Genomic DNA, 25175 nt, shown 5'->3' on the forward strand with positions numbered 1-25175 from the left:
GAAATATATTTAGTTCTGCAAGGATTTCATAGTTGATAAGTTAAAGAAGCAATTAGGTGTATAGATACATCTGGTTTATGGGGCAATCACTGGATAAATTGCTGAATAATTTAAGCTATGAAAAGTACACGGATACGTCCAGATCGTTTCAACAGCTGCTCCTTAAATATTTTAGAAAGGCACGTATTCCTTGGATAGTGTCTAGACTAGAGTTTACCAAGTAGTGTCCGTTATATTGAAATAAGAGTACCAGACTAACTGATATATGAAAATTAACGTAACCAGTCTTGACGATTGAGCGGAAATGACTGCTGCATAGTGATATTTGCTTGACAACAAAATCAGCCGAATGGTTGGGGAGGGGTTATACACAACATCACGATTATTAGTTTGAACAATAAATATGGCGACTGTAATGCACGGCAGAAGGAAAGGAAGCGCTAGAGGTAAACTTTTCTCAACATAAAGGTAGCACTAGAGGTACTGATATGACTGATTAAATGAATGATTATCGTATATGACCCAGTAAGGTTACAGTACTCTAGCTTGTCACTGTCGCTGACATTTTCAGACCACAGTATGGTCAGCAAGAATGCTGCTATAAGCTTCGTGAACAAGTTTGTACTCTTTCGTATGCATATCAATAAAACCTAAGTTTACATTTAAAATAGCAGTTGAGAATTAAGCGAAGTTTGATTGCAGTTTTGTTTTAAAATATCACTAAGCGTTAGTTATACAATTTAAGACACCTCATTTGATATTCAAGTTGTTAGTGCGACCAACATAAATATAAAGTGAGGCATCTTACATTATAGAACTATTTGTTTGATTCAGATTTGATGGACTCTATATCAGTCAAAAGTAATGGGAACTCAATTTATTCCGACATCATTGCTACTTGAGTGATTTAGTTCAATATTGCCTTCAGTAACCACTATTATCAATACCTTTCTCTCATCCGGGGTATTCTCATCATTTTTTCAAACTTCCATTGTTAAGCCTCTGTTGAAGAATCTGACCCAAACAATTTCAAGAACTATCAACATGTTTCTAACCTTTCATTCATTAAAAAAACTTATAAAAAGTTGTTCTATACAAGCTTGTATCTCATATGAATTCATATAGTCTTTTTAGCACTGTACAGTCTGCATTTCACCCTCCCCATAGTACTGAAACGGACCCTCTGAGTGTAGTTATCGACCTTCTCTCTGCTTACATGTATAGTGGAAATATTACAGTTCTCACCCTCCTTGATTTTTCTGTGGCATTTGACACAATAGACCATAATATATTACTTCACCATCTCCAGTCTGTATTTGGTATTTTTCATCATACAGCCTTACTATGGTTCAAGTCCTACTTCGTCAACAGAACAGTACAAATTGTGACTGTAAAACATTCCAGCCCAGTTAATTCACTACAAAGTACAATTTTAGATAACCCACATACATAATAAATTAAAAACTAACAAACAATGCAAATTAAATATAACAGCATAACACCAACATGTTGTGTTCCTTAGTACATTCAACTCTAGAATATTGTAATTCACTTCTATCAGGTTCATCTCAGTATCAACTAGAAAGTTATGCTCCTTTTCCAACACTCACCTTCTCTTTGTTCCCACTGTTAAAATCAAGTCATACAGACAATATTGTTTTGCTTACCAAGGTCTACATGGAATGAATTGACCATGGATCATAGACACAAGGACACTGTGTTCTTATTCAAGAGTGCTCTTAAAACTTATCTATTTCAAATACAAGAACAGACTGAAAGTCTTAATAATGTTTATATCCTTAATTATTGTCAGCATGTTTTTGTTTAGTAATTTAATGTTGTTTGTTTTTGTAAACTTTTAATTTGATACGTTTTTATGTGTTATCTAATATTGTAAAGTACTTAGAGTTTCTAAAGATTAGGTGTTGTACTAAGTCCACATTATTATTATTATTATTATTATTATTAAATAATGATAATAATAATAATAATAATAATAATAATTATTATTATTATTATTGTAAAAGTTGTACAGGTCATGTATTCATTCAGTACCAAATAATTCATTAACAGGTATAATTTGTTGTAGAATTTGATTACACATACCTTTAAATGGCAATTATTCACATCACTTCTACAGCCATATTCCTTTGGAATGAAATTATTTACATGCCCTGATAAACACATACAGCAAAATCCACTGTTAAAGTACATGGAGATTTTTGGACAAGGTCATCCTAAAGGTATGATCCAATACAAACCTGATTGAATGTCATGTGCTCTGATATCACAATGAAACCTATGCATGTTAAAAATAGAATTTTTGCTACCCTATATTGTGACAATTAGACCTAATGCTCTCTTTTCTCCATAAAAAAATTGGCATCTGGAAGTTTCTTGATGACAGTTAAGCAGTAGGGCATTAAATAATCAGGACTGAATAGACTTTGTTTATTAGTATTTAAATTTTAGAACAACAATTAATATTTAATTTAAGATGAGTAAATGCTCTTATATTACCACATCCACATACACTATAGTATCTGCACACCCTCCTGTTTGTTTGTAACCCCTACTAATTTTAAAAACAAAAGGATATAAAAAAAACCCCATAAAACTACCTGGTAAGTCATGTCATTCATAAATTTATAATTTCCCACCTGATTGTTGCCAGGGGGTTCCTAAAACTATCAGCTTGTTGGCATTTCAAATCAAGATGGGAGTTTCTTTAGTAACACATCATCACATTTACCTGATTGAGTCTATGTTTTCAAGAAACAGATGTGATGTAGGTCACTATAACTAAATTCTTTAGAAAAGGTTGTTCTATCCCACCTTGTATCTCATCTAAATTCAGACAGTCTTTTTAGCAATGTACAATCTGCATATTGCCCTTGCCACAGTACTGAAACTACTCTTCTAAAAGTAGTTAATGACATTCTCTCTGCGTTGGATAGTGGAAAGATTACAGTCCTCACCCTCCTTGATTTGTCTGCAGCATTTGACACAATAGACCATGATATATTACTTCACAGTCTCCAGCATGTATTTGGCATTCATGATACAGCCTTACAGTGTTTCAAGTCCTACTTGGTCAACAGGACACAAATTGTACCTGCAAATGGAATACACACCAGCCCAGTTGATCTATGTTGTGGTGTTCTGCAGGGGTCTGTTCTTGGACCTGTTCTCTTCATTCTGTACACTCAGCCGCTCTCAAGTGTCATAGATCATCATCCAGTGTCTCACCAATTGTATGCTGATGACACCCAAATATACAAATCTAGCCACCCAACTGAAGTTGATGCTACCGTCCAAGGTGTAGAGAGGTGCATTTCTGATGTGAAATCATGGATGACATGTAACAAGCTGCAGATGAATGATGATAAAACTGAGGCCATTCTGATTATAACAGAAAGACTTTCTCATTCACATCCTTTACCTCAAACAATAAATATCAGCAACACCAACATTAAATTCACACAATCAGTATGAAACCTAGGTGTTACTTTGGACAGTACTCTCACATTGCACCAACATGTCATGAACATATGCAAGGCTGCATATCTTGAGCTGAAACGCATCAGCTCAATTCGCAAATATCTTTCAGTTGATGCCACTAAAACAATTGTGTGTTCATTAGTACTTTCAAGACTAGACTATTGTAACTCAATTCTGTCTGGTTCATCTTAATATCTGCTCCAGAAACTTCAAAAAGTTCAAAACACAGCTGCTCGGATCATACTTAGAGTACCACGATCAGAGCACACCTCCCCGCTGCTCTGTACCCTACACTGGCTATCCATTCGATCCAGAATCAAACACAAAATTTGTTCTCTGTGCTACGTTTCATTGACGGACTCTAGTCCAACATACCTGTCAAACCTCACCCATGTGTATACACCAGCAAGATACTTACGCTCCTCTTCTGACAATCGTACACTCATTATTCCCACTATGAAAACAAAGTCATATGGACAGCGTTCTTTTGCATACCAGGGCCCAGCAACATGGAATGAATTGGCCACTGAACTTAGACACAAAGACACAGTGATCACATTCAAGAGTGCTCTCAAAACTCACTTATTTCGACTGCAAGAACAAACTTAAAGACCCAATAATGTTTCCTATTTTAAATATTCTCAGCATGTTTTTTAATGTTTTCTAATTTCATGGTGTTTGTTTTTGTAATCATATCATTATATGTTTTTAATCTTATAGGTGTTGTTTAATGTTGTAAAGCACTTAGAGCTTCTAAAGATTAGGCACTATACAATGTCCTCATTATTGTCATTATTATTATTATACTTGATAATCATAATAATGCCATAACATTTGGAGTTACATCTCTTTGATAAAAAATTAGGTAAATTTCATCAGCAGGTATTCCATGTCTTTAATGTAATGTTGTTGAAATTTCTTTGGATATTGTACTTGTGGATGTTGTACATACAGCTAACCAAAATGACTGCTCCCATGTGCTCAAAAGATCAGCCTGAATTAATCTAACATACGCTATTTCTAGCAGTTATTAAAACAGGGAAAGTACATTTTGCCAGACTAGACAATACCAGCTTCTGAAAGTGCAATGAATGAATTACCAAACATATAAAAAGTGAACAAGTTATCAGCTCTTCTTTTTACAACATACCTCTGAAGTCCAGGAAGTGATAATGCCAAAGTAGAGCTAGCAGTTCTTTATTGGTGCACATTTGCAGTTACGCCAAGCTGTTTTAATCTATAACCCATATTACACCCATCAATCATCGTCCAAAATAAAGGGAATTAAATGTTCTAATAACAATACCTTAGATATACAAGGTCTTTTTAAATAACCAATTAGAAAACAGGAAAACTTTGTTACCTTTAAAAATTGGACCCTATGCAAAATACAAAAGTGTAGAGCACCAACTTTAACACTTCTTGCAATATGTTGTTTATATTAAAATTTTGCTGATCTACCATCCAGAATGGCTGCTATGGTAGCCATATTGAAAATTTTCATATGGTTACTTTTTGTGAATGGAAAGTTGTATTGATATAGGTTTTTTACTAACACAATATTTAACAATATGCTGAAGCAGGTCCTGAATGAAAATTGCTCTATCTCTGACTATCATCATGGCAATTAAGGTTGCCATTTAAACATTCATATTCTTACAACTCCTTTTGCAAGCATGTTGGCATTAACATTGGGTTTACACTAAAACACCCCTCTCTTTTTCTCTCTCTCTCATCAAAAACATTCATTGTATCCACCCATCAGTTTAAAAACCTAATTTTATTAATATATATATGGACTCCCATGCAATCAGCACTTCATTTTGTATTCCTTGGAACTTTCAGTACTGGAGGACTTGAATTTAACGCTTGTATATCCTAGTTGATTTGTTCAAGTGCATACCAAGATTTCAAGCAACTGCAGTTTTTGCAAGTGCTAAATTTTACAATGATATTCAGAAATCATTGATAAAACTCCTGAAAGTATATAATTTCAGCAAAATAAACATGTATAATTCTGAAACATTAAACAAAGCTTGCTTTGGCATTGAATTCCTTTACTTTGAGATATGCTGATACAATAGAACCTGTCTTGATAGACCATCCTTCTGCCTAAAAAATGTTCTTGCAAGTCAGGTGGTCTCAGTTCAGGTCATAATACTATACAGTAAATAAATATGTGCATGGAGAACCAGCTCTTTTAAGACAGGTGGTCTAACAGCAGTGGTCTCTCAAGACAGGTTTTACTGTTCTGATATGCTGAGCATGTGGCTAATACTGTGCCATACTGATAATACACAATGGACTATAAGGCACAACCATTATCTTTTAAGGGGTTGCAGGATATCTCATTTGCACCCAACCATTTTTATTCACAAATGTGTAAATAGTAAATCTCAAATTATCTTCTTTAAGCAAAATCTAACTCATACCATATCTTCTCTGCTGACTTGTTTTGCTAGTATTATAATGTGGAATGGTTAATTATCAATATTTGTGTCACATATATTATCCTGAATATCCCCTAAAAACAAATGGTTGTTCCTAATAAGTTCTTGTTCAGTATGGTGAAGCTAATTGTTTATAAACCTTTCATGGTATAAAAAAAACCAACAAAAAAGCCCCTTGGACATATGTGATTTTATTTATCACAATGCACTGCAAAGCATACCCCAAAAATAATAATTAAGAAAAGAAATGTTTGGCCATGCTAAGTGTGAAACGTATCAGTTTGGTTCTGTGAAGATTCAGTATTGTTATTAATAGCTGTGGGAATAAAAATCAAATCCTGTTGATTCATTGGGACAAAAAACTAAATTTGTAACTATTAATTTGAGTATAAAGAATGTGTAAAATATATTCATGCTAAATTGGACCAGTTTTTTTTTTTAAATTGTTCAAGGAATTTTGCAGTTGTTTTTAAACCTTTGCAAAAAAGTATTAATCTTTTTTTTCTTCCAGTTTATTGATATTTAATGCTCCCATAACAACATAATTGGTATTGAAGTCATACTTCCTGGTGTGTAGTTACAATTTGATATAACAAATCTGGCTGATTGTTCTGGGGCTTTTTGAAGTTCACCTTGTAATACATGAAAGTTATGGTCCCATCTGTTGAAAAATAGGTCAAAGCTAAAAATAGGTCTTTGAAAGCTAATTCTTTAACATTCTGTGGGCAAGCTGATAAATTATTTCTTAATAGGCATGAAGTATGATTGCCTCATGTGCATATTTCTTGAATGTGGAGGTTCCATTTAAGATAGCTAGCAATTTTGATGCCTGAGTATTTTATCTGTTAGAGATTTTCTAAGGACTATTCCTTCCAAGGAATATGAAATAATAATTTTGATATTTTTTTCTTGTTACTTGGAATTATGGGGTTGGAATTACACATTCCATTTTCATAATTGTTGAAAATAAGACTTTAGTTATAAATGAGAGCAAACAATACAGCGGTACATAATAGTTACTTTACATAAAATGATAATAAAAGTTACAGTTAAAACTGATATGAAAATACACTGTATATAACTTTCCTTTTTACTCCAAGACCTCCTGCATTAAAGGAAGGCAACTAGCAAAAAATGAAAAATTGATTGTATCAATGGGATTTTGAAAGATTATATTTCCTTCTCTTGTCATAAAATGCAAATCAACCTGCAATCAATCCTTCAATCACCGCTACTCTTCTGTTTCATGTAGTTTTGAACGATTCTATATTTAGACCTATAAAAACCATGCAACTGGTGCTTCATTTAGTTTTTATTTCAACCTTAGTTCAACTCTTGTCATCCTTCAGACCATTCAAAAGGGCCCTTCCAGTCAAATTCAAGCCCTACACTCAACCCATCAATCCCCCTTTTACCCTCTTCTATGCCATGTGAAGGATTGTATATTTAGACCCTTCAAAACCATGCAATTCGTGTTTCATTTAGCTTTCATTTCAACATTCACTCAGCCCATCAATTACCCTTCAAAACACTTAAATTTGGTGGTCATATAACCATTTGTTTTCTCTTCTCATTTGCAGTTTTCATTATATTGCAGGGTGTTTAAATGGTGTTGAAGCATGATTTGAAGTGTGTTTACAGTGTGTTTGCATGGTTTAAAGTTTACCAATGAAGGATATTTGCATGGTTAAAAGGTTGACCAATGAAAGGTATTTGCATGATTAAAAAATTGATCAATGAAGGGTATTTGCATGGTTAAAAATTTGATTAATGAAGGGTATTTCATGGTTAAAAAGTTCACCAGTGAAAGGTATTTGCATGGTTAAGAAGTTAACCAATGAGGGGTATTTTCATGGTTAAAAAGTTGACCAGTGAAGGGTAATTGCATGGTTAAGAATTGATCAATGAAGGGTATTTGCATGATTAAAAAGTTGACCAATGAAGGGTATTTGCATGATTGAAAAGTTGACCAATGAAGGGTATTCACATGATTAAAAGTTGATGAATGAAGGGTATTTGAATGGTTAAAAAGTTGATCAATGAAGGGTATTTGATGATTAAAAAGTTGACCAATGAAGGGTATTTTGCATGGTTAAAAGTTAATCAATGAGGGGTATTTTCATGGTTAAAAAGTTGACCAGTGAAGGGTAATTGCATGGTTAAAAGTTGATCAATGAAGGGTATTTGCATGATTAAGAGGTTGACCAATGAAGGGTATTTGAATTGTTATGAATAATAGTAGATGAAGAGCAACTGCATAATGTTATTTTGGTGTGGGAATCAGTTAGTTTGTTTTCAGTTCAAACTAAATGTCGGGTGTTTATCTCAAATTTATGCATTCCAGCCTTGAAATAAATTGTGCAAATTGGGTTTAGTTAATTTTTTCCACTTCTGCTAGAGTTCGAAACAGAAAATGAAGTGTTATTAAAATAAGAAATCTGAATTCATAATTTTAACATACTTCATAATGGAAGGTATCTAAATTGTCTTGTTGTAATTCCTTGTGACGAATTCATTTTACAGGTGTAATATGGCACCTGCCTGTCATTTTGGACATAATGTGACAAATTTTAGAAACACAATTGATAGTGAGAACTGTGACTAGTAGGGATCAGCCAAACCATTCTCAGTCACATGAATTAACATAATTAAGTAAATAACATTAATGGGACCAAAGTGATCAAAAGGTAGGATTGCATGTTTTCTGGGAAATTCTTTGTTTAAATCAGTATCACATCTGTCACAGACACACCTTTTTGTCTAGATGACAGTGACATGTGGAAAGTGAGGTAACCCATTTAAATGTACAATGATCAGTGGCAGGGCAATTATTTTTTATGTGTACCAACAATTGAAAATATTTCATACACTTTTTAATAATTCTTTTAGGTGTATGAATAATTTTTGTTCAATAAATTAATTTTAATTCTCTTAAAGTACCATAAATTTACAAAATTTTAATAAGGATATAGTTCATTGTATCAAAAATTAGAGGATAAAAATAATTATGATTTCTATGGAATTATGGTGTATGAAAAGTAGAGTACCATTCAAAGTATACTCAGTCCCATTGCAAACTTCACAAACCCAGACCTGCTTTTACATAGTGTGCTTGCAGACCTGGATCTATGTATTTTGTTAGAAAACATCAATAGAGCAAACAACATAGACCCTAATATGCCAGCAGTGTGCAATGACAGATCAGTATCAATGTTGTTTTGCAGTTGGACTCTATCTATTAGACTCGACATTATATGAAGAATTGCAGACATTATATTATGCAGAAGGAAAAAGTTGAGATTCCACCTATAAAGAAAAAATATTAACGTGTTCACCCATATTCCAGAAAGATTTAAATGAGTAGCGCTGGATGGATTTGTTTTATTATTTTCTAAGTTATAAAATTTAGGTACATTTTTGTCTTGTACCCAAATTATGAAAAAAGTGCAAACACAGTAGATGTTATTTATCTATAACTTTTTGTGCAACCTTTTTTATTACAGCATTTACTGAAAATTTGTCTTATCTGTATTTAATACAGGGACCATGCAGGAGACTGCCATTGTACTTTTCTTTTCTTACTGCCTTTGCTGAGATATTATTTCTATATAGAAATGTCAGATGCTTTAAGTGTTAGTTGTTTGCATGTTGTTCAGAACTTTTGTTTTCATTGATGATTCTGCTGTACCACTAAATGGTAGAGATACAGACTAAATGGCCAATTCATCGTGCATTGTATCAAACAAATACTTATTTTCATAATTTACTAATTAGGGACCCCAGATATGTCCAGTATGCACCTTAAGGATGGAACAGATCTTCAGCAGGTTATGGTGTTAACTAAAACAGACTGGGAGCGAATCCAAACACAGCTTCATCGTAAAGAAATTGAGGATGAAAAACTACGGAAAATGAGGGAAGACCGAGAGAACCTAAAAAACAGATCGAAGGAAGTAGTGCAAAACTGGGGAAACACAATTGCAGTACGTATACATGTTATTAGTGAGTCAGCCATTAGGCTAGGGCATCAAAATGATATAGTTGTGCACATAACCTACAATAATTTTCTTTTTTTTATCAGCTAGTTATAATATATTTGAAATTTTGTTGTCTTAAATCTTAAAATTTCTATAATTTATTATCTTATGGCACTACAACATTTTATGTTTGTTTTCCCCATTTATTTCTTTATTAAGGGACTAAGCCATCTTCTCAAATAAAATAAACAGTAAATACAAATGTATTGAGTAATGTTTTTATTGCTAACATTATATAATTCCACTGTCTAATATTATAAAATATATTTTTTGTAAGTAATGTGAAAGTAATGAAAGTGTTTTCTCAGCATGTTTTTTTATTTTTTAATATTTTTCTAATTTCATGGTATTTGTTTTTGTAATAATATTATTATATGTTTTTTATCTTATAGGTGTTGTCTAATGTTGTAAAGCACTTAGAACTTCTAAAGATTAGGTGCTATACAAAGTCCTCATTATTATTATTATTATTATTTTTCTACCATTGTGCTTTTCTAATTGTAGGGCACACGGCATAGGAAGCTGGAGGCACGGAAGTTACGAGAGCAAAAGGAGGAGGAGGAACGTAAACTTCTGGACATTGAAGAGGCAAAGTATCAGGCCCAGCAGCGGAAAGAAGCCATTGATAAGGCCAAAACTCTACAATACTACCAAACTGATAGAGTCAAACAGTTTCATGTGAGGGATAGATTTTGTTGTTTTTTTAATAAAAAAATCCAATTAATAATTGTGATTGCAGATAATAATAGTTGGAATCATTTAATAAATATCCAAGGGAAACCACTGATCCTTTTTTGGATGATAACTATGAATTTTATCTCACATTTTACATTCTACTGTTCTTCTTTGCTCCCTTTGGAAGAGCAGAAAATGTCATTATAAATTGTGCTGTATCTTTTATGACTGTACATGTGATTTGTATGTACATTTTTCTTCAATATCCAGCATGATTACACAAAATGTAACAAAGAGATAACATTTAGAACATTGCACTATTTTTTATATTCATGATCCTTTGATCTAAATCTTCATTTTGGTTAATCATGATTAAGTTATTGCATTTCTTGACTTAAATAGATTTTTCTTTTTGCTGGCATCTTGGATTTATCAAGACCAGTCATCACTGAGAAAAGTTCACAGGAATTTTACCATCATGTGTACTCTGTAAATGTAGATGACCATCCCATTTCCTTTGTGAATTTAGATGACCATCCCATTTACTTTGTGAATTTAGGTGACTAATTTGATCATCATGTTTAACATGTAAATGTAGATGACTATTCATATTTTCAAATTTCCAGCACAAATATTGATGGAATTGTGACAAATCTTGAAGTATTAAGATTTGATCTTTGTTAAAGTGTAAGTCAGTGTGGTCATGTAGGTGCATTTACTCTAAACTTTAATATTAAAATGATTTAATAAAAGTCTTTTCAATCCTGATTTTTGAATGCCCTGAACCTTAAATATCATTAAAAATCTTCCATAAGAAAATTATTGAGTGCTACAGATGTTTACACATAGCCAGGTACTAAACAGGGTCAAGAAAAGGAAGTCAGATCTATCATAGCAAATAACAGTGTAGTATGAATTTTGTTTTCAACATATGCTGCTTTCATTGTAACTTCACAGCACACAACATTCAATCTGGTTTGTGCTGGATCACACCTTAAGGTTGACCTTGTCCAAAAATGTTCAGGTCAGTTAATCTTGATTTTGCGATATGTGCTTCTTGGGGAATGTAAATAATTATCTTTCAAAGGAATATGGATGTATGATAGTCTGAATAAAGTGAATAATGGCCATCAGAAACTATGTGTATTTAAATTCTAAAAAATGACATTCATTATGGAAATAGTTCTGAATGCCTACATGATATATATGACTTTTATTACTTCACTCAAGATGCAGTGGAAACAAGTGAATTTAAAAACATAAACTTAATTTCTATTTTCAGTTAATCACACACAATTAATCTGGAAACAAAATTGCAAAGTATTTTCTGTAAAGACAGAATGCAATTAGATGTAGGTTAAATAATTAATTACATTAATTTTTAAAAATGATATGTCATAAATTTGTCATATCTTTTACATTTTCAAGTGCAAAGAGATTATAATCTACAGTAATATCCCTTGATTTCATTGGCAGGGTGCATTGATGTTGACAGAGGTTTTAAAGGAGCGAGAAGCACAGCTAGAGCTGAAGAAGCTGCAGGCAAAGGCAAATGAAGGAAAGGACAAGGAGTATCTGGCCCTTGCACAGCGTGAATATGAGGAGGCAATCCAACAGGACCAGATGCGTGCTATGGAAAGAATGGTTGCTGCAAAGGAGGCTGAGGACTTCCAGAAGGCCCAGTGAGTTGATCTTGTTGTTTCATAGTGAATGAGATAAACAAAACATTGAATGAATTGTTTTGAGAGTCACGTCAAAAGCACAAACAGAAGAACATTTTTTTTTCCATTAAGGTTTTTCATATTTGTGAAAGTCATCCCTTGATGTGATAAACATGTTTATTAAACTCAGAACTGAGAATGAGGCTAAAAACATTTGCTACATGGTTCAGCAAAGGCTGAGGAGAGGAGTAACAATAATTTTTTTTCTCAAGATGGCTGCATTGGTTGCCATTTTGGATATCAGACTGGCACCATTTTCACTTAGGATCAACTTGATATTGGGATAAATTTATGTGTTAAGTTTCAAGGGATTGTTTGAAGTAGTTTGGGAAGAGTAGTGAGACCACTCCGGTGACCTAAGTGGTTAGAACATTCAACTCAGATGCGGGAGGTCACATTTTTTAAAAACCCCGGCTGAGGTATACCAAAGATTTATAAAAATGGTACCAGCAGCAACATACTGGAAGAAAATATGTTAGTAGACCTGAATGCTGGTAAAACTGTGCACCTCTAGTCAGGGTCATTGTGATTAATCGAACATGTACCTTCACCAAAATTTATAAATATATTTCCCATGATGATATAAAGAAGCCTTTGACTATATTTTACATCAAAAAGTCTAAAGTCAAGGTCACTACAGTGTGACCAAGGAAAATTTAATTTTTTGCCTTATATCTTCTTCTCCTGAACATAATTTTACCAAGTGTAACAGGTAGGTTTCCTTTGATGAAGCAAAAAAGCCAGATGGTTTATAGATTAAAAAGTTATGATCAAGGTCACAATGACCATTAACCTTAAGTCAAGGTCACAATGACCATTATCCTTAAGTCAAGGTCACAATGACCATTATCCTTAAGTCACGGTCACAATGACCATTATCCTTAAGTCAAGGCCACAATGACCATTATCCTTAAGTCAGGGTCACTGACCATTATTCTTAAGTGAAGGTCACAATGACCATTGTCCTTAAGTCAAGGTCACAATGACCATTATCCTTAAGTCAAAGGTCACAATGACCATTATCCTTAAGTCAAGGTCACAATGACCATTATCCTGAAAGCCAGTGGCATATGACATACCATTTTCAGTACTCCTGTTCTTGATGATCTGTGTGTATACAGTGAATGCTTTGTCAAGTAACACCAACACAACAATACAATTATTCATGAACCCTTATGTTTTCATATTGTCTAGAATCCGTGAGCACATGAAAGATAAAAAGCAAGGGCAGCTGGAGGACATTAAGGAAGGGGAGGAGCTAAAGAAGCTTGCACTGCAGTTCCAGCTGGAAAAGGAACGTCTGGAAAAAATCGCCCATGATGAGAAAAAACAACTCATGGATGATAACCGCAAGCAGATAGGTGAACGGTTAACACTCAAACAGATGCAAAGTCAGCAAGAAGAGGTACAGTGAAAAATCATGAGATAACTGAGTTAGTGGGAAGGTCTTTTACAATGTTGTGAGTTCTGATGGAGGAGTTAAATCATTAGTAGTCATGAGACAAAGTATGATGGATATATTTACCATATATATGGTTAAAACTACACATAAAAATGATTATAAAAATTACATTAATAAAATCAAATGTAATTTTATGATTCTAGAGTTGCCATAGCAAACTGATATATAATTATCTTTGAAAAGAATTTATATGAGCTGGGTCATATTTTTCAAGATAATGGTACCAGAACATTCATATTCCCATAACACTGGCCTTTCCATATGTACTCAATTACATGTCCAGTCCAACTGCAGACAACATGGATCCTGACAAACTACATAGAACCAGATCTGACATTGTACTATGCAATGGCAGATTTGGTTCCATGCAGTTTGCAATTGAACTTGATTGATAAGTGAGTGCTTATAGTACATGTATACTTTTTCCTGCACTTTTTCTTTACATTTCTTCAGTGATTTACAGGAAATAGCTATTCTGTTTTCCATATACAGATAATTAAAATGAAATGCTAATCCACTATCATATTTCTTATCAACTTTAGGAAGAAGATGAGGAGTGTAGAATTTTTGCTGCAGCCAAGAGAAAAATGATGAGATTGAGGGCTGAGAAAGAAAAATACATCCATGAGTAAGGAATTAAATTTGTTTCCATGATTGCTGCTATATAATTCATACAGAATTTTAGGTAGGAATTTATCCACAACCATTGCTGACAATTTTAAACCCCATCTACAGTAATCCTCATTTCCACTAATCTGCCCTTCTGTCAGGTACACACATTAGTACAATAGTTTTTGCTACACTGCCATGACATTTGGTAAATGTTGCAGTCATGATCTGATGATATACATACATAAACAGATCATTTGTTCCTGCACATTTTATTAGAGTTATTGCCCTTTTTATCTTGTACCATGCTGTAGTGAATGCCACAATCTTTGCCACGAAACTTTGTAAACAATATCATGGTCATTTACTTGAAGCATGCGTGTTTGGGAGAGAAGGTTTTTGTAGGCATTGCCTGTTGTCCAGTCCTGATACAAATATGCAATAAATTAACAAATCACTGTGTTCCCACAAGTTATTGCCTAATATGCAGCTGAATGCGGTCTATGATAGAATTCTTTTGCATGCATCTGGTCTTAAAGATTTGAGTGGATTGTTATAAAACTTGGTAAATGTTTGGATAATCATGTGAAGATGTATATTTCAAACAATCACTGTGCTTTTATTATTTTTGTTAGAGTTATTGCCCTTTTAGGTTTGGAGCCAGATGTAGTGTATAACACAACTACTGGTAGTTTCTCACACTGGATCACCATGAAACTTTGTACATGGTTTGTCCATCATTTGTTGATGCCCATGTCAATAAATTACTTTCTGCTCCCAATTTTTGCCAGAGCTATTGACCATTTTGTTTAAATGCAACTGAATGCAGTGTATGACAGTCTTTTGAACACAAGTCAATTCCAGCAGTTTTAATGGATCACTGTGAAACTTCATGTATAGTAAGGCCATCTTTAGAAGATATGAATGTAGACCAGTCATTGTGCTCACACTTTTTTTCAGAAAAGTTATGTCCTTTTTTGACTTCAGATTCATATTCATTGCAGATCAGTGATGCAGGAGAGGTGGGGTGGGGTGGGGTCTATACATTAGCAAATTGCTTACCATTCAATAAGTTTGAACTTGATAAGACTGAGCTATATATTTTTCCCTGACTTTGGATGGGAGGAAATACAACACATTCTATTTGTACATGTATCACCTGTTTAAAATCATCAACAGTTTCACAACATGTTTTTCTGTCTTTTTAGAAGAGTTTCCAAATTGAGGTTCAGCAACATTTCAGAAAAGGTTCATATCTGTTGACTAGCTTATTTTAAGTTTTTAACATTAAATTTAATTTACATATTTACTCATAAAATTTCATCAGTAATTGATCAGAAAGTGTTGATTCACACATTGACGAATTCATTAGTTGCTTGAATAGATTGATAGAATTATGAAATTAATCTTTCTTTGTCTAAAAAATAAATAAATAATTCATTTGATTGGATTTCATCTTGCAGAGAGAAGCAGAAACATCTAGAGCAGATCCATGGGAAGCTGGCAGCACAGATGAAGCAGGCAGTTGATGATGAAGATGAGAGAATTCGTGCAGCCGTGGAGGAGGCAGAGGCCAAACGTGCACAAGAAGAGGCAGAAAAAGAGGCTAAAATGAGGAAAATACTCCAGGATGAGAATGAACATAGGAGCAAACAGGTACAGTGGTCTGTCTTTATTAATGGTCATTAGTATACTGTGGTCTCATTTATAACAGGTGCATGTATAGTCATTGATCTCATTAAATTGGTTATATTCTATTTTATTATGTTATGCTACTTAATTTATTTTCACTAATTTTATTAGTGAATAAGAACCATTTTTGGTGCAACTTGACATCGTTACACATCCAATTTGTGTATTAATACACAACTGTGTTGGAACATGCCTAGGTGTAAAGTGTAGAATTTCTTAATACACCTCTCCCTCTATAACTCACATACAGTGGGTTCCATAAACATAGACTGCACTAAATGTGAAGGTGCAAGTTACCAAGGACCTACAAAAATTAAGAAGGGGATGACATCTATGCTGGACATAAAAAACAGCATGGGGGTGTGTTATGGGGGCCGTTTAATGGCTGCATACTTGTTTTTATAATCACATTGGGAAGAATTGTAAATAAAGAGCTTTTCCTGATGAAGTTGTTAACACTTCTGTGTAAATTACCTTTACTTTCAAGATACCTCTGAAAAATCATTATCACCATAACCGCAAGATGTTTCAGCAACCATCAGGTGTACACAAAATCTGTATGACATCATTGCTTTTTGCTGTGTTCATTCACAACAAAACAAGATTTATTTTTTCCAAAACCAGAGACATTTATTTTGTGAAACAACTGTCAACATTGAAACATATTTGGTATGTTCCTTATTAATAAAACGTGGGTGGTTTCATGGCAAGTATTATCGTGAAATTTCTCCTTCTTGAGGAAATTTATTAGTGCCAGTTCAGGAATTTTAAGTTCAGTACTAACTCTGGAACTCACGTCTCCATAATGAACTGTATCAGTGAAACAAAGCTTCTTTATTTACCAAGTAATCATTTTTATTGGCTGCTTGCTATCTTTGATTACAACTGTGAATGTGTAAGCTAATTTAAGGTGGTTTAATTTTATTACTTTTACATAATAATATTTATAGCAGTGTTGAATTGATCAATTGAAATGAATTGACTTGACACATGACCAAGACCACTAGATCTTATGCAGGTTTGATTTGCATGCCTTTAGTGTTTTTGACTTTATTCCAACAACTTTATTTGATTTGATATAAAGATATTATTAATGTGATAATCCAAAGCAGATTTGCTTTTAAACGAGCGTAACAGTACAACAAATACTTCTACAAGTTGGAGATCAAAACTTGGTTGGCACATATTTAGGTTCTCACAGAAACACTCATAGACATAACTATGATGGTAGAATGACATTTTTCACATTTGGATACAAGAAGGAATATTACATTTATGAAACCAAATTAAAAGATAGAACAAAAACATGGAGTTCACTTGTCAAAATTTATTTAATTGGTATTTATTTTTTAAAGTGTTGTCATTAGTAGACATTAATGACATTTTTCATTGATCCAGTTTCATCAAATATTGTTATTTACAGTGTGCTGAGAATGTTGTTTGGAAAGAATTTAACAAAAAATATGACTCATCAAAAGTTGTGAATTTCATAATGTTGATTCCAGTTTCCAGACACTAGCCATTGTGTTTGAGGATAAAACAAGTGATCTATTAAGGTTTCATTTACCACTTTTGGTCATGATTTTCTTCATATTTAACAAATATGGCCCAGTTTTTATTCTGGCAAAATGTTGGGGTATTTTCCAGTTATCTGGCTGCAGATTTTTGAGTGAGTGGCCATAAAATACAGGTCACATTCATGATTTCCATAAGGAGGGAGAATTGTACAACTATATTATGGATACCTCACACTGACATTCTCCTGTCCAGCCTAGGTCTGATTTATTGGTATTTCCCCTCCTTTTAATAGCCACCTCTCTTAAAAGACCATAAACTTCTCTTTTAGGTATCTAGCAATGGAGTGGGGTGGGTGGGTATGGGGTTATATTATATATGATTTCAATTTTATTCATTGAAATAAAATAAATAAGGGTTCCCAACAACAGTTTCTAATTTGTGGAAAGATTTCTTTTTCCTGCCGAGATGCCGATGAATATCAGAAGTCATACATGTCATTAAGTCAGTGTATGTATATGATACTACTTGTCTATGTTCAGTATTTTGGCAGAAATACATTTTATAGTGAGGAAGTCTTTGGTAATTTTCTTCATGCTACACATGTAGGTATTGTTCATCAATTAAATAAATAAGGCCCTTTGTTATAAATATGTAATATTTATTGTTCATCTTACTGCCTAAATGTGGACTGGTTTACAGTAGTATGCAAATTAGGGGCAAAAGCTATCAAGTAAAGACAGAAGTATCAGTAAGTTGTACACGTTTTGTTTTGATTCCTTTTGTCTTGACTCAATAAAAACTTCAACTTGGAGTTAGCACAAATTTATTATCAGTATGCCTAAACTACATGGAGGGTTGCCATGAAACTTTGCACACACATTCATGCCTTGGTCTAGTTGGTACTGAATGAAAATAAGCCACTATTTCAGCCACGGTCTTAAAAATCTTGTTAGTACTAGACCTCCTGAATATCAGGAATCTTGTCAACATTAGCTTTTGACTAAATGGCCTCTCATGATGTCTAATTCAGGTCCTGAATAAAAGTGGTGCTAATCTGACCTCCAATATGACCACCATATTTGTCAGCCAACTTGAAAATGTTATAATCATTACTCCTGAATGGAAAGTCTAATGCTGAAATCGGGTTTTCACCATAAGATATGTGTTGTTGGTCTTAAATGAAAATGGTGCTGACCTGGTATGTAACATGGCCATCATGACTGCCATCTTGGAAATCTTGTTATCACTACTACTCCTGAATGAATGGTCATATCAACATGGTTTTTCACTAAAAGACTTCTTATAATAGATGGTCCTAAATGAAAATAATGCAAACTGACCCTCACCTCTCTGGTGGCCTAGTTGTTAGAGCATCTGTCTCGAATGCAGGAGGTCATGTGTTCAAATCCCAGCGGAGTCATGCCAAAGACTTATAAAAATGGTACTAACAGCTGCCTTGCTAGGTGCTCAGCATTAAGAGGTTAGTGTTAGGATTGGTTGGCCTGGTGTCAGATTAATGTGACTGGGTGGTACATCATGCTACATGTCTGCGGCATGATGTATCAGTGCTAGACATCACTACAAACTGCCACACTGCAATATGACTGAAATAATTGTTAAAGCTACGTTAAAAATCCAAATCACACACATAGACACACACACAAACATGCAAACTGACCCTCAGTATGGCCACCATAGTTTCCAACTTGAAAATATTTTCTCTCCTGGATGTATAAACATGAGGTTTATACAAATAGACTTTCTTCTAATACACTGTGCACATAACTGGTTGGTCATAAATGAAAATGGTGCCAATCATATATCCAGTATGGCTGCTGCAACAGATGGTTATATTAACATGGGGGTTTTCACCAAAAGATTTGTAATGATGTCTGCTTGGTCCTGAATAAAAATGGTTCTGATATGAAATGCAACATGTCCACCACAGCAGCTAATTTGAAAATTTTGTTTTGCTGAAGAATATCAGCGATGGTTTCAACACTCAACAATTAAAAAGAGGAAATCGTCTTATCTTGAATTTCTGGACATTCTTTATGCCCACTATAGTGTCTGTCCCATTGAAAACTTTTGTTTATTTAAATATGTTATTGTTCCACAGATGAAGGAGAATGAAATAAAGAAGAAGGAGGAGAGACGTTCAGAACTAGAAACCATCAGAATCCGTCAAGCAGCTGATGAAATATTCCGCAGAAATGAAGAAGAGAAACAAGTACGAAGAAAAGAGGAGGCACAGTCCTTGGCTAAATTCCACTTAGATCAAGCTGTAAGTTTTCCACACTTTCTCTCAGACATTAAAATTCCTTATATTTGTCTCTAACTTGTATTCTTGTGAAGACTTACTTCATTGAACTTTCATGAAAGACTAAAGAGTAATCAAGTTTTCAAGCAATACATTTGAAGCACCAAACTGTAAGCATTAAAATCTTAAGTGCCACTTTAAAAACTTTGATAGTGTAAATTTTCCATTTATCATGGAAATTCTGTCAGAAAAATTACCAAAATGCCTTGTAAATATCTGCGTATAGAATACTTTTTTTAGCTGTGTTGGTTAAAGATCATAAGAGCTTGGGATTGCAATAATCTGACCATTAGTATAAGCGTGATATCACTACAACTAAACTGCAGTGAGGAATGCCATTAAATTTTACACACACACTTATTTATCCAATGGTCTAGTTGGCTCTTTATGAAAATGGTGCCTCATGGACATCTGTTATGGCTGCTACAGTGTCCATTTTGAAAATCTTTTTACTGCCACAACTCCTGAATGTAAAGTTGGTTCTACCTAAAAACATGGTGGCAGTGTAACATACAAAATGTCCACTACAACAGTGTTTTGAAAATCTTGTCACAACTTCTCCTGAATCGATGGTCATATCAACATAGAGTTTTCACTAAAGACTTCTTGTGATGTCTAGTAGATCCTAACTGAAAATGGTGCCAATTTTATATCCAACATATTCCCCCTACAGTGGCCATGTTGAAACCTTGTTATTGTTCTTCTAAATGGATGGTTTTATGGAGTTTTACTAAAAGACTTCTAATGATGTCTAGTTGGTCCTGTATGAAAATGGTGTTGATCTGACCTCCAACATGATTGCCATGGTGGCCATCCTGAAAATCTTGTTACTGCTACTTTTTCTAAATAAACAGATGGCTGTAGGATTGTCGCATTTTGACTAAAAGACTTCTGATGGTGTCTGGTTGGTTCATATGAAAATGGTATCAATTTGATACCCAGTATTGCCCCATCTCCCCATGGTGGCCATCTTGAAACTTTTGTTTTTCTCACTACTTCTCGAGAATCTATTGATGTTGAGCTTTAACATAAAGACTTTTCCTGAAAATGATAATCATAGCAACATGGGATTTTCAGTTAAGAACTTTTTATAATATGCAGTTGGAGCTAAACAAAATGGTGCAGGTCAGACATCCAATATGGCTGCCATGGTAGACACCTTGAAAATCTTGTTATTGCTACATCTCCAAAACAGATGGTCATATAGACTTGGGATTTTAACAAAAGACTTGTTATTATATCCAGTTGGTCCTGAAAGAAAATGGTGCTGATCATACCACCAGTATGTTGACCATGCTCAGGGATCTTCTATTTATGATATCAAGCTGAATGTGAATGACAATGAGAAGGGACTTTGTACTACACTTTGTGTTATTTTGTGTGCATGTTAACTCTTACATGTAAGAAAATATTTTTGTTACCTAATTTTGTATATTGGAGGTTCTCAAGCATTTTGTAGATAGACTCAGCTCTCAGCAGATAAAAAAAAGAAGATAAAATAAGCAGAATTATCATGGAATCCTAGAAATTTCACTTTGACCAATAGAAGACCAGTCCATTTGAGGAACTCGTGTATCTCTAACATGATGACCATAGGCAGATAACATTACATATTTTTTATCTATATATCTCTTCCTTTTTTCATAGACAGTCTTAAAGGCAAGTTAGACAAGATTTTAGTTAAAAATTTATTGCATAGTAACTCCACAATCTGCTTGCAGAAAATGGCAGATTAGTGGTAATATTATTCAACAAGTCTTACACATTTCATGCCTTGAAATAGAAAACAAACTTAACATGACTTTGTACATTACCATGTGCAAGCCCATAGTATGGTATATGATATTTATCACATGGCATTATAAAACTAATCTACATTAACTATTGAGGATCTCATATCAGATATATTTTCAAGATGTGAAATTTATGAAATATATTCAACAGTGTGTTATGCCACAAGCTGCTTGTAGTCAGTGGCATATTCTATTATTTGATGAATTTCATAAATTTCATGCCTGATGAATTTTAGTGTGTGTTTCTGTCAATGATAATAGTCAGGCTTTGCATAACTCAGTGGTGTGCAGTCAGACATGGAGCAGAGTAGCTGTAAGTTACTTTGTACTCGGAAGTCCTGATGAACCTTAGTGCGATTCTTTTGATGACACCAATACCCAGACTTTGCATCGTTCATTGGTGTACATGTACAATCAAACAATGGCAGAATAGCTGTACTTCATTACTATGTACACACTGTGGGATCTTGATGAATGGTGTGATTCTATCGATGACATCAGTACCCAGACTTTGCATCGTTTAGTGGTGTGCTATCAGAAAGGGGCAGAATAGATGTACTCCATTACTATGTACACACTCTTGATGAATATCAGTGCATGATTTTACCTTCCACATGAGTACTCAAACTTTGCATACTATGACTCAGATGTGTGCAATCATCCATGGTATGGAGTGGATGTACTCAATTACTTTGTACTCATGAGTCCAGATAAACTCAAGTGTTTGATTTTGTCTGTGACATAAATAGCCATGCTTTGCAGCAATCAGCAGTGTGTAATCAGACATGAGGTGGAGTAACTGTACTCAATTACGTTGTACTCAGAAGTCCTTAAAATGCAAGTACTTATACTCTTGTTTTTAAAGAGTTACTATATTTGTATACTTACTCTTGCTTTGAAATGAAATAAGTACCCTGTAATCCAGACTACATTTTGGAGTACAACAGAAATTTAGGCAATTAAAGTTGTGAACTTTTCCACCCTAATGCTGTACATTAAACACTATAAAAAGTTAGAAGTTGATAAATGTACTATATATAGAGAAATCAGAAATATAGGTAATTTGTAATGAGTACTTTTTTTAGGAAGTACTATTAATAATTCTACATATACTTGAGTACTTTAAAAATACTCCACCCCAAGTCTGTGCAGTGACATTTCTCATCCTATGCCAGTTTAATACAAAACTAACCAGATCACACTATTTCATTTGTCCTTTTTATTTCCTTGTAGTCTCTTAGGGAACAGAAAGAGCAAGAGGAGAGAGAGCGGGCCCTAGCATTAGATGCAGCTAACACACAACTTCTGGAAATAGAGGAACAACAGTTCCAGGAGTACGCTCAGAAAGTCATTCAGCACTGTGAGAAGGGAGGCCGTAATGTGTACCCACTGAAGAAAGCAGCTCAGAGTGGGGCTGGGGGTGGCAAAGGTCCCCAGTTCCATGGGAAGGGAGGAATAAGACCCAGTTACATGGTGACTGATCAATCAGGCAAACAGATGCCCCACTACCAAAAAGACAGCACAAAAGCTGTCAAAGCCAACAATGATGATGTACCATCTAAGAAAAGGCTTGGCTTTGTGTGGTAGATAATTTATAAACAAATGAATAGAGACTCATGTGAGAAGGTAAAGAGTGGTAAATAAGAAAGGATACTAATGTGTTATTTGGTTGTTTTTCTGTTTCTTCCTGAATTGACACTTTTCATCAGCATTTACATTTTTGAAACATTATAGTTCAAGATGCAAGCGAAAACACTAGCTTTTTGAAATTCCTAAAGTAGAGATTTCATGGTCTGCTGATGAATTGAAGTTGTACTTTTTTTTATGCAGAATTATCCATTATTAATGAAGATACATAATGCACTATTCTAGAAGTATTATTTTTACACTTTGTTGTACACTCAACAGAGTAATGGCATTTTTAGTCTTTCACAAAATCATGGTGTTCAGCTGAAATATTATTTTGCGGTAACTAAACTTGATTGTAGCTACATTCATTTATCTGAAAATCACAAACACATGTAATTCTGCCTGATATTCATAATTCCATGGTTATCTATTATTAGGTAAGCAATAATGCATTTATAAAAACTTCAGCTTTCATCCTGGTTTGTCCAGCCTTGAAAAATCATTGAATCCGAGGAGTTACCTTGAACATAAAAATATTGGATTTATTGTAGAGAAGTTCTTGAATTTATCAAACACTATGAATTTATCTGAGGGGAATATAAAACATTAAAACTAAATGAAATATATTACTTTTTAAATTCAATATTTATACCATTTACATATTTTGAAGAAAAAAAATGACTATACAAAAAAAGGGGATATGGTTATGTGGATCAAATGACACAAGATATTGACTTATGAGAAGGCGTAATGGAATGCAGATGACATACGAAGTTGGATGACTAATTTAGTTGCAAGTGTGACTCAGCTACCATAGTATTTACAATTCAAGCTTGACCCACTCTGTGTAAGAAAAATATTCCTTGAAAACTAGTAAGTCCTTGAAGACACCTTGAGAAAATCTCTCCAGGCATGTCAAATTATGTAATCTTAGGTGCAAGAACTTAAATAAGCAGAATATTCCCAAAGTAAGAAACAAACTTACTGGGTGAATACTGCCACACGGCATCAGTAACATACACACTTATTGGGGGAATATTCCCACACGGCATCAGTAACATACACACTTATTGGGGGAATATTCCCACAAGGCATCAGTAACATACACACTTACTGTGGGAATATTCCCACAATGTATCAGTAACATACACACTTATTAGGGGAATATTCCCACAAGAGATCAGTAATATACACACTTATTGGGGGAATACTCCCACATGGCATCATTAATTTACACACTTACTGGGAAAATAATCCCTCAGGACATCAGTAATATACACACTTATTGGGGAAATATTCCCTCAGGATTAGTAACATGCACATATACAGGGAGAATATTCCCACAGGGCATCAGTAAGATACACTCATATGAATATACTGTTTTGCTTTGTTATATTTTTTTTTAAAACTGGAGATACAAACTTTTTAAACTGAAGTCTATTTTGTAAATAGCTAATAAAGTGCAAGTATTCGTCTGTACAATGTAGGTCAGCAGTTTCTTTTGTTCTTGTACATTATGAGTAATATTTTGACAGATGAAATTTGTAATATGGTCCTGTTTTGGGTCAGGAAGTGAAACCTCATTATTCGACTAGAGTATTTGAGTATTATTGGTTGACTACAAAACTAACAATGTGATGAGAGCTGGAGTTTGAAGAAGTCATGTAAGTGCTGTTTACAATGGTCTGTAATCAAAATATGATTGTTTAATATCTGTTGAAATAATATTGTAAATACCAAATAAATGCTAAATATAGCACACTAAGAA

The 25175-nt window shown here is 33.9% G+C and overlaps 1 protein-coding gene across 1 annotated transcript; it reads left to right on the plus strand.

Moving 5' to 3' along the window:
- The first annotated feature begins 304 nt into the window (after positions 1 to 304).
- On the plus strand, positions 305 to 25175 carry LOC149779449 (cilia- and flagella- associated protein 210-like). Its single transcript, XM_089940118.1, has 9 exons — positions 305 to 446; positions 9726 to 9934; positions 10493 to 10666; positions 12140 to 12345; positions 13579 to 13789; positions 14389 to 14474; positions 15919 to 16111; positions 19785 to 19949; positions 23012 to 25175. The coding sequence occupies exons 1-9, from the start codon at positions 404 to 406 to the stop codon at positions 23363 to 23365; spliced, it is 1641 nt and encodes a 546-aa protein (XP_089796244.1). The 5' UTR covers positions 305 to 403; the 3' UTR covers positions 23366 to 25175.

Source organism: Sinohyriopsis cumingii, chromosome 17, assembly GCF_028554795.1.
Source record: "Sinohyriopsis cumingii isolate HCF-2022 chromosome 17, ASM2855479v2, whole genome shotgun sequence".
NCBI lineage: Eukaryota > Metazoa > Mollusca > Bivalvia > Unionida > Unionidae > Sinohyriopsis > Sinohyriopsis cumingii.

Coding starts and splice junctions, on each gene's coding strand:
- LOC149779449 (XM_089940118.1), top strand. CDS start 404: ATGGCGACTGTAATGCACGGCAGAAGGAAAGGAAGCGCTAGAG. Junction 10,667..12,139: donor ATAGAGTCAAACAGTTTCAT/GTGAGGGATAGA, acceptor TTTCATTGGCAG/GGTGCATTGATGTTGACAGA. Junction 14,475..15,918: donor AAAGAAAAATACATCCATGA/GTAAGGAATTAA, acceptor TTCATCTTGCAG/AGAGAAGCAGAAACATCTAG.